This window comes from Convolutriloba macropyga, chromosome 1 (genome assembly GCF_964194025.1).
Source record: "Convolutriloba macropyga chromosome 1, txConMacr16.3, whole genome shotgun sequence".
Lineage (NCBI taxonomy): Eukaryota > Metazoa > Xenacoelomorpha > Acoela > Convolutidae > Convolutriloba > Convolutriloba macropyga.
In genome coordinates, this window is record NC_134468.1 from 4,241,624 (window position 1) to 4,252,978 (window position 11,355).

The window sequence follows — 11,355 nt, forward strand, 5'->3', positions numbered from 1 at the left end:
ACTTTTCTTTTTCATCATTTAATGAACTGTTTATAGGCTGTGCACGTATTGTGCTTGTAGTGGCGGCTATCTTTGTTGAATTTTTTTATTAAGAGTTCAGTCAGCTTAATAGTTAAAATTAAAAGTGTTCAAGCATTCTGCAGTTGAACCCTCCCCCTCAATTAGCCATTAAGATAGGCCGATTAATACTGCCGTAGCGTGGTAGAGGTGAGTCAACCTTTTAACAAGACCTCTCAAGACTCAGCTCAAAAAAAGTACCCGGGTACATAGAGTAACTCAGTTAAACATCATAGATCAATCGTCTCCTGGGTAAAGTCAAAATGTTAAAGAAACTTGTTTCTTATTATCCAATTCTAAGCAATTTTGAGTGATTCTCAGTTCACCAATTTCTACAGAATAAAAAGTTTGCGTGCCGGATAGCCTGATTTGTTTCAGTATAGTTTGGTATATTAATATGAAATTAGGCTTTGAATTAACTTTGAAAACTTTTGGATATTTGCGTATGATATTCATTAATTATACCGGCTATATGCCTTTTTTGTACACAAAATTGAACAAGTATTTGTGTATGTGGTGGTGAATATAATAGTGGAAAAAACAGGGACTCCAGTTACCAGCACAATTTGGCCCATTTCTACATATGCGGTTAGCGCATGGAGAAATGGACGAAGATGGCAGGTGGCTGGAGTCCCTGTTTTATCCACTACTTAACTGTTATGGAGTATACCAAAAACCACAACCTTTGTCCAAGTACTACAGTGACAAAAAAACTAAAAAAATATGAAAAAATCAGTTTTTGAAAACAATTGAAATTGGATAATTTTTTTTACCACGCTCTGCATTTACGTATTAAAAACGGTATGAATGGCTTGGATTCAGTTTCAACAGTTCATCTTACTTCTTTAATTCGAGTAAATTTGATCTCAATCATAATTATTGAGGAGTTTATTTGCACAATTTGCGGATTTTAGATACCAAAAGTTTGACAGTAAAATTAATGTAAGATTCGCAACTACATTGCACTTTTGAATACAACTTATACAACTTATATACCTGAAATGGGAGGAACCCATCATCGAAAATTTTCGGAAATTATATTAGAAAAAAAACTCAGACAAAATCCACAGGGAAAAGCTTTCAATTCACATTAAGGTATACCTTTACGTTGTTTTTGTTGAAAATATGATCGAAAGTAAGAGGCTTAGAAGATTTGAGATTTAAACAATTTAGATTTAAAAAGAAACAGTAATTTTCATTTTAATCTAAATTAGTTTAGTTGATTGCTTTGAGCTTTCAGCAATCAACTAAACTGTTTCTAATCTGAATTTTTCCTATATGATTTGTTTGGTGTTTGTGTCAAAAGGAGGTAGTAAAATAATTTCGACCCAAATATTGGTTTTACTGCGCAAATGAGAATGAACTCAACAACCCAGCAGGTCGAGGTGTGCGTTAATGATCAGACAATTAAAAAAGCACAGGGGAGGGGGGTGTAAAGTGCGTTTTTGATTACATGGACGAGCGTCATATTAAAATCTGCATACTTGAACGAGCTTCCAAGTCAAAGTCTGCCTAAAGTCAGAATATTAACGAGATAAATACTGATTTTTTAACCTTCTTGATTTTGGTGAAACTTGGTTTGCATCTCTTCGAAAGCGTCTTTCAATTCATACATGCTCTGTTCAGCCAAGAACACATTCTGCTTCAACTCTTCATTTTCTGCCTTCAACTCAGTCACTTCATCGGGATGAACAAAACCCATCGATTCCTCCTGTTCTATTTGTTCAATCTCCAAATTCATGGACCAAATCCTGTCATGCAGGGGCTCAAGTTTGTCAAAGAACCGGACTTCTGACAGTTTTTGCTTTGCAATAACGGCCTGAAATACAAGTTTATTGGATGAATTGGTTAGATAAAATTTTTGGATTTTTTCGTTTGTGCCCCCCCCCAGCTTAATGGGTGCACATTATTTGCGCCCCCCAGAGGCACGGGCTATATTTTTATATAGTTATTTAACATGTAATGACGCTCTGTAACTAACGGTGAGGGTGGAGCATAACGTCCTGGGGGGGGGGGGGCACAAACGGAAAAGATCCCAATTTTATTAATTCCAAGGCTGAATTTTCTATCGCAAGGCGACCCAAGAATACATGGTCTAGAACATTCATGGTCGGGCCCCGGGGTCGAATAATTAGGAAAATTGTGGAAAAACTTAGCCTGGGTTCTAATTGAGAAATTAGTTAAAAGGTTCGTCAACCCTACTCCCATTGGCATGGTATTTATATCTGTTTTTGTAATTCAAGTGTTCTTGTTTTCGTAAAAAAGGGGGAAAAATTCTCGTGATTAATTTTCAATAACATAAAATTTTTAAAATTTGAAAATGCAACCAAATATAAAATGTGAATAAAATGAAGCTGAGTTCTTTTCTTGAACATAATCTCGGCAAAAATAGCAGAAGACTTGAAAATTACAGAACTTTTGGCTAACAAGAAAAAAACGAGAGATTGCGTGATGATAGGATAATCCCAAAATGGAACGCTTAAGACAACTTTGAGTAATTTGAGTAACTGCGGATGACATGATAGCTTGCAGGTTAATTGATTCATATTTTGGATCTATTCTGTTCAAACCCCCCCCCCCCCCCCCCACAGCTTATATAGTGGGCTTATATCTTTTACGAAGCGCAAACCCACCCCTCAACCCTCCCAGGCGCACGTGCTAGTTTTTTTACATAGTAACCTTTTATATAACTACATATAATTTGTAACTGGGGGGGGGGGGTAAAAAACACTGGGGGGATCCAAAACAGAATAGATCCCATATTTTATATGAGGAAACTTGAAAACTATAAATATTTTCATAGACTGACCTCGTCTGCAATCTCCTTCACGTTTTTCCCACTTCTTTCCATTGCAATTTCCATGTTTTGATGCAGCTGTTGTATGCTCTCATTCTGCACTTTAGACAACCTATAAAACAGGAATGAATATACTTTGGGTTTAATTGAGGTTTTTACACCAAATGACAGACGGTATCTGATACTTCACTTGACAAATTTTTTGGATCTATTCTGTTTTGCCCCCCCCCCCCCCCCCCCAGTGTTTTTTATGACCCCCAGTTACAAATTATATGTTGTTGTATAGCACGTTACTAAGTAAGAAAACAACAAGTGCGCTTGGGGGTCATAAAAAAATTGTGCTCACTAAACTGGGGGGGGGGGGGGGGGGACAGAATAGATCCCTTTTTAAATTGCCAGATTAATGAATAAAATTGAGGAAGAAAAATGAGGTTGGGTTTTATATGATTAATTGAAAAGTCATTGGATTACCAAATAATTTTGGTACAACAACCAAACTGTCAACCTTAACCATCACATGCTGTTTGGAATCATTTTAGAAAGCAAAAAAACAACGCTTTCATGTTTGAATAAAACGATAATAATGTTCCGACGAAAAAAGTAAATTTTGGATAAGTGAGTGCTACACTTGCTTGTCAGTAATTTTATTGCTCTTTTTGTTGGTAAAATATTTTAAAATATGCGGCAAAATTAGAGGTTTAACTAACTAGTCGCCAAGGGTCATAAAATCCAAAATCCGCCTTTCTCTGGCATATTTGAAGCCAGTGTTTTTGCCAACAATAATGACAGTCTAAATAACTGCCTTAGATTCTGGGGTCAAGAAAAAATTTTAAAAAATTAATAAACAAAAATGGGAAATAAGTGAAAAAAGAGCTTCTACATAAAAGATGCCCGCAATTCTGTTTCGTAAACACTGGCCGATCTTTTGAGAATAAAAACCATATTTTATACTTTTGTCAACGGTTGAACTACTTTGTCTTCTTTACATTATGCCCATTATTCTTTAATTTATAACAAATTTCTAATCCCAACTGAGATTGAACAATAGACTCGATCAAACGCTAATTTTTTTTAAGAAAAGGAAGAAAAGTCTTAGAGCTCTGATTGTTATTAAAAATTCTCATGACTTTGATCCTGGTTCCTGAATTTGAATACTTTAATCAACATATGGCCGATATCTTTTTTTGTTGTTCTCTGAGCTCTCACATGTAGTTTTATAAACAATTTTTATAAGGTTGGATGCTTCTCGTAAAAATTGACAAACATACATCAAAATGGTGAGAATAAACTAAACGCTTCTAAAATTAAGAGCAATAAAACTTTTAGGCTACCTGTGCATATAATCATAAGTATGACTAAGGTAGTCTAATTCTGGATTTTATCCAACTAATACTTAATTCAAAGGATTCTGATTGATCATTTCACATTACGTAACCTTATTATTCCAAACTTCCAAATCTATGTCGGTTGTAGGAACTTTTTACCATCCTTAATTTTTTGTTCCGTCAAGTTTGGTTGACGGATATCTATTGCGGGAGGACAAAAGTAAGAAAAAGTATTTTTTGTGGGCAGGACATTTACACTAATCTTTTTTGTTAAGGAAAACTTGACTGATTCATACCTTTTCCGGATAAATAAAAAAGTAAAGTAGTACCAATGAAAAACTCTTGAGAACTACAATCGAACCTTGATTTCAAACTCGTCGCTTTGTTTTCTCTTTGTTTAAGTAGAAAGGCAACATCTTTTTGAAGTTTGCAAATACAAACTTGCTCACTTACGAATTTTTTTAAATAAAATTTTCAAAGCTGTCAATGTTATCACGACTAAAAGTTGCTCTTAGTCAACTCAAAATACAGTAACAAGGTAATACATTGGAACATTGCCTTTTTGGGAAAAACTTTGTACACATTTGTTAATTTACAAACCTCTAACTATCAATTAAAGCTTCAATGTTACATTTTAGTCTATTTTGTAGACAAAATTAAACTCCTGCTAGGTCTAATTAAATATATAATTTTTTAAAACAAGTAAATTGAAAATATAACCCAGGGGTTAAATATTACAAGTTAGAAATTATATAAACAAAATCAGTACAATGTTAAAAATCGAAATTAGTGGTTCCATTTTCTAAAGGTAAAAATACCTTTTGAACCCACCAACGTTCCTTTCCAACGGTACAAGTTTGAATTGTTGGAGCAGATGCTGTTTTAACATGCGTTTAAACTTTGATTTTGATCTGATAGTCCGGACATCACGCGGAAGTTTATTCCACTTTTGGATGCTTCTTTTTTGTATTGATCGACTGCTCGACCTTAAGAGAATTAGCTGTTCAGTTCTGTTGTTTTTTCTTACTAAGACATTACCACTTAGACAAAAACTCTCAGTGCCGTGTGTTTTCAGTAATGAAATATCATTCCTAAGTTTTGAAACACTCATCTGGCTTATTAAAAGTTCTGCAGGCAAAATGTCAGATTTTACTAAGAGATCTGTAGATCTCTCAAACTATTTTCTCATATAGCAAACTTTAATACCCCAATTAATTTGTCGATTAATTCGCTGCATTGCAGAGAAATTGAAGTTCTGAAAAAAATAGAGCACTGAATGTTAAATGAGAAAGGACTAGGGATTTGAATAGCATCAATCGTGGCATATTTGAAGCCAGTCTTTTGCCAACAATAAACGCAGTCTGAATAACTGCCTTAAATTCTGGGGTCAGGAAAAAATTTTAAAAAATTAATAAACAAAAATTGGAAATAAGTGAAAAAAGAGCTTATACAGAACAGATAACCGCAATTCTGTTTCGTAAACCCTGACCAATTTTTGAAAATAAAAAACAATATTTTTTATTTTTGTCAACGGTGAATTATTTTCTCTTCATTAGATTTTGCCCATTATTTTTTAAATTATACCAAATTTCTAATCCCAACTGAGATTGAACAATAGACTCGATCAAACGCTAATTTTTTTAAGAAAGGGAAGAAAAGTCTTAGAGCTCTGATTGTTATTGAAAATTCTCATGACTTTGATCCTGGTTCCTGAATTTGAATGCTTTAATCAACATATGGCCGATATCTTTTTTTTGTTCTCTGAGCTCTCACATGTAGTTTTATAAACAATTTTTACAAGGTTGGATGCTTCTCGTAAAAATTGACAAACATACATCAAAATGGTGAGAATAAACTAAACGCTTCTAAAATTAAGAGCAATAAAATTTTAGGCTACCTGTGCATATAATTATAAGTATGACTAAGGTAGTCTAATTCTGGATTTTATTCAACTAATACTTAATTCAAAGGATTCTGATTGATCATTTCACATTACGTAACCTTATTATTCCAAACTTCCAAATCTATGTCGGTTGTAGGAACTTTTTACCATCCTTAATTTTTTGTTCCGTCAAGTTTGGTTGACGGATATCTATTGCGGGAGGACAAAAGTAAGAAAAAGTATTTTTTGTGGGCAGGACATTTACACTAATCTTTTTTGTTAAGGAAAACTTGACTGATTCATACCTTTTCCGGATAAATAAAAAAGTAAAGTAGTACCAATGAAAAACTCTTGAGAACTACAATCGAACCTTGATTTCAAACTCGTCGCTTTGTTTTCTTTTTGTTTAAGTAGAAAGGCAACATCTTTTTGAAGTTTGCAAATACAAACTTGCTCACTTACGAATTTTTTTAAATAAAATTTTCAAAGCTGTCAATGTTATCACGACTAAAAGTTGCTCTTAGTCAACTCAAAATACAGTAACAAGGTAATACATTGGAACATTGCCTTTTTGGGAAAAACTTTGTACACATTTGTTAATTTACAAACCTCTAACTATCAATTAAAGCTTCAATGTTACATTTTAGTCTATTTTGTAGACAAAATTAAACTCCTGCAAGGTCTAATTAAATATATAATTTTTTAAAACAAGTAAATTGAAAATATAACCCAGGGGTTAAATATTACAAGTTAGAAATTATATAAACAAAATCAGTACAATGTTAAAAATCGAAATTAGTGGTTCCGTTTTCTAAAGGTAAAAATACCTTTTGAACCCACCAACGTTCCTTTCCAACGGTACAAGTTTGAATTGTTGGAGGTCTAATTAAATATATAATTTTTTAAAACAAGTAAATTGAAAATATAACCCAGGGGTTAAATATTACAAGTTAGAAATTATATAAACAAAATCAAAACAATGTTAAAAATCGAAATTAGTGGTTCCGTTTTCTAAAGGTAAAAATACCTTTTGAACCCACCAACGTTCCTTTCCAACGGTACAAGTTTGAATTGTTGGAGCAGATGCTGTTTTAACATGCGTTTAAACTTTGATTTTGATCTGATAGTCCGGACATCACGCGGAAGTTTATTCCACTTTTGGATGCTTCTTTTTTGTATTGATCGACTGCTCGACCTTAAGAGAATTAGCTGTTCAGTTCTGTTGTTTTTTCTTACTAAGACATTACCACTTAGACAAAAACTCTCAGTGCCGTGTGTTTTCAATAATGAAATATCATTCCTAAGTTTTGAAACACTCATCTGGCTTATTAAAAGTTCTGCAGGCAAAATGTCAGATTTTACTAAGAGATCTGTAGATCTCTCAAACTATTTTCTCATATAGCAAACTCTAATACCCCAATTAATTTGTCGATTAATTCGCTGCATTGCAGAGAAATTCAAGTTCTGAAAACATTAGAGCACTGAATGTTAAATGAGAAAGGACTAGGGATTTGAATAGCATCAATCGTGCTTCCAGAGGTAACTGATAACGTAAAAGATATTTGGATCTAATCGCTGTGGTCATATTTGATAGGACTTTGTTGAGTTGTACATGAAAATTGAGTTTAGAATCAATTAATATACCCAAGTATCTGCAGTGACCTTGTGGTTTAATTTCTTGTCCGCGAAAAACTATTGGATCAAAATTTTCATGTTCCTTCGAGGCGCAAAGAAGTTCAGTTTTACCGGTATTCATGGTTAATTTGTTTTGCTTTAGATGATTATCTGTTTTTTCCAGTATTTCAGAAACACATTTTTCCAGTTCGCTGACATTGTTTCTGCTAAAATGGAAACTTGTGTCATCAGCAAATTGAATTATGTCGAAGTTTCCTTGTACCTTTTCTCAAGGAATTATACAAAGTAAAGTCGTAGTATTATGCGTGCTCCTCTTCAAAGTTTTTTTGAAAATCCGACTGTTAAACTGAATACAACAAACCATTTTCTCTGCACAATTCAGGCAGGAATTGTAATGCAATCCACTTGCGAAAACAGTAGTTTAGATTTTAAAAAGTAATTTTTTCGAGAAATTTTAGAAATCAACAACATAGTTCTTTGGAAAAATAGCAAACATGGTGATTTGTTAAGTTGTATTTTTTAAATTAAACTAAACAGAATTTGCTAATTCCAATGCAAAACATTAGTACCACTGCAAATAACAACTGCCGTTGAATATGAATCTCACGCACCATCTAAAAGTCTTCAAGAAGCAGCAACACTGTAGAAAAAAGTACGAGTTGAGTAAGTAATATGCAGTAAAAGTGACCAAGACAGATTTTGCTTATTCTTTCTGCAAAAAAATCTACACAAAGAGTTTTTATGCACTATTTTTCCCACAGTTATTTTATCCTCAATTTTCAGCGGACATGGGAGTAAAAGTTATTATTTCTAATTAGCAATTACAAAACAAAAACAAATTTTGAAATTTGAAAGATAGAATTTGTTTGAAAGTGCAAAACATGCAAGAAAAAGTTTTCATTAATATTTGTGTTATATTATTTTCCCCTTTTACGTACAAAATAGTCAATTTGAAATCAAATCAACTATTTTTATCTAAATGTTTTACGTAGGAACGAAAACTCGAACTTGAGCATTTTCGTAATAGATCTAAATGAATACTGACATTGAATTCTTCCCCGACAAACCAGAAACCGTACAAAGATAGTAATGGCAAAGAAAATTAAACTGATGAGAACAATTGAATGAGAGTAAATTTTGATACTGATACACACTCTAAGGTAGATCTTCAACCAAATTCTCATCCACGTAAGAGAGGATTATAAACATATATTAGGGACTTATGGGATCAAATTTATGTATTACCTGCGGAAAACTTCCCGAAAAGGCACTTTTCACGCAACGATTAGGAATCTTGTGTAAAAATAGGACTAAACTATCATATCCAAACATAGATAAGCAGTATATACACGGCTCAATTTCGACCAAATTTTGCAACAAAACCAATCCAAAAAATAACTAAATCGTTGTGATAATCAAATTTGCGGAGTCGGCGAGTGAGTTAACAGATCTCTTTAGCTGTACTGAAAATTATAATAGTTGTTGAAATTAGTGTATTCGGGTTATTATACGTTTTGTTTAAATAAATTAACAATTTTTCAACTATTTTCTCCTTCTAGACCTGTTAGCATAACATAGTAGAAATTCAGCTGGTATCTATAAAGAAGAGACTATAGGTTCCACTACTGGGGATAAATAGAATACTTAAAATTGTTGTTCTCCGAGAACCTAGTACACATTACCCTTATAATTGTTAATTAATTGCAGTTTTTTCTAAATTAAAACTGTGGAGATTTAGTAACTTCACATCAAACCTTTTAAGACCTAAAGCAAATCCTTAGTTCTTGCTGAGATTTAGTTGATATATCTTAGTTTGGGACTGTTAAAAGTAGTGATCAAACCATCGATAATTAGGTTAGGTAGGGAAACCAAATTGGGAGACAACACTGAGGCCGGAGATATCACCAAGACGATTGATTTCAGAGAGTATTAACCGGCCAAGCCCCTTGCAGGAGACCGCATAGTGAAGTCACTCTCAGGGTAGGCCTGCCTGTTCGTGGAAGATTTGGCAAGTTGAGTCAAGCCATGTAGTGTAGAATGGTCAACCAAGTAGACAATTGAAACGGTCTGCAGTAACCTGAAGTACCTGATGGGCAATGTGCTAGCGTTCTATCAAGTAGGTTAATACTCATCTGGTTGTGTGTGTAGACTGAATACTGATGAGCTCTTCACGCCATCTACTATCTTGTTTAAGTATATTGGTTGACCGGTTACTTAGTTAATTGAATTGAGGACCTGGTATAATCCTCAAACTTAGAATCACCAATTTATTGCTTTTGGTAAGAACATTTCTTAGGAGCAAACATATCACCTCAACATAAAGATACACTTCAAACTTATTCTAACATCAATATCATTATTGGCAAGTTCTATAACGCCTCAAAACAGTTCATTTAGGGATTGAACGAAGGGTTTGGCATGACCCTCTAGTCTAACTAGGAGCAGTAGGTTTGTTTAGTTACTACACCTTCCAGTAATTTTTTTGCTCTAAAGATACGTTCTAGGACTACTTGTGGAATTGTGAATTGCATAAACATCCATTCTATATATTCAAATTCTATTTTAATCGTAAAAATATTCAAATTCTAATTCTATATTATGTTTTTACACCCATTTTACGTTCAAATTAGTCAATTTAACTCATTGTATCTAAATGCTTTACTTGCTAATTTTTTCTACAAGTGGGGATTGAAAATTATTAAAAAATCAATTACCAATATTTTACGTCTCGAATTTATAGATTTTTGTGTTCAAGCAGCAATTATAATATGAGCGACAATTAATTGAAGACTAAGTTATTATCTATATGTGGATATAGGTTATTTGTTTGAATCTACAGCTTCTACGTTTTATCATAAAAAATAAAGTGAAATGTATTGCTTGCTAATGTACTGACGCACATTACCAATCCTCCTTGTTGAAATATGAGTTGTAATATTATGAATAACTAGCCAAATTTGATCTGACCTGGCGAGCGTTTCCTCGAGTTCCTGGACACTTTGACTGACCACTCGGAACTTGCTCCGCAACCTAGCAATGTCTCCATCGGCTACGTAACCCACGTTGTAATCATTATATTGCTTTAAAGATTCCTGGTCGCCACTCTCGAAGAATTCTTCCTCCTCCATGACTTCAAAATTAGTCAAGATGAGGATTGTACTTTAGTTTTTTTACGAAGATAAAATAACAGGACGTTACTCGATATTGTACAATATGTATTTAATAGTTTCTCAAAGTGGAAGTTTTCAAAATTTAATAGTTTTCAACGGAGATTTATAAAAACAAGATAATTAATAGAATCATAGAATTTAAAAAATGGTGAAAATTGGTAGTAGCGATGTGTTTCGCATAAAGAACTGGGATTGTAAGAGTCGCCTTTTGTTGATTATCGCCAATTGGTTAATGAGGAGGGGGGGGGGGGGGTGAAAGAGATGCAATAGTTGAACTGGTTGAAACATATGCGGAAAATTTTTTTGAAAAGAATGATAAGAGAAAGATTTTTTAAAAAGAAGACAAAAATGAACTGATTTGTGAACAGGTTTTTTAAACAATTTTTCCAACAGCGTACTTGAGCAAGTACTACTTCAATTACTACAACAAAATTTCGCAAAATATTGCAAGTTGTCAAAATTTTAAAACAATATTTTTGATATTATGTC

The 11,355-nt window shown here is 33.3% G+C and overlaps 1 protein-coding gene across 1 annotated transcript; it reads right to left on the reverse strand.

Annotated features, from left to right (window-relative positions):
- Positions 1-1,606: 1,606 nt before the first annotated feature.
- LOC142344463 (uncharacterized) lies at positions 1,607-10,900 on the reverse strand. Its single transcript, XM_075396125.1, has 3 exons — positions 10,664-10,900; positions 2,867-2,966; positions 1,607-1,876 (listed from the first exon to the last, which is right to left on the reverse strand). The coding sequence occupies exons 1-3, from the start codon at positions 10,822-10,824 to the stop codon at positions 1,607-1,609; spliced, it is 531 nt and encodes a 176-aa protein (XP_075252240.1). The 5' UTR covers positions 10,825-10,900.
- Between the last annotated feature and the right edge of the window lie 455 nt (positions 10,901-11,355).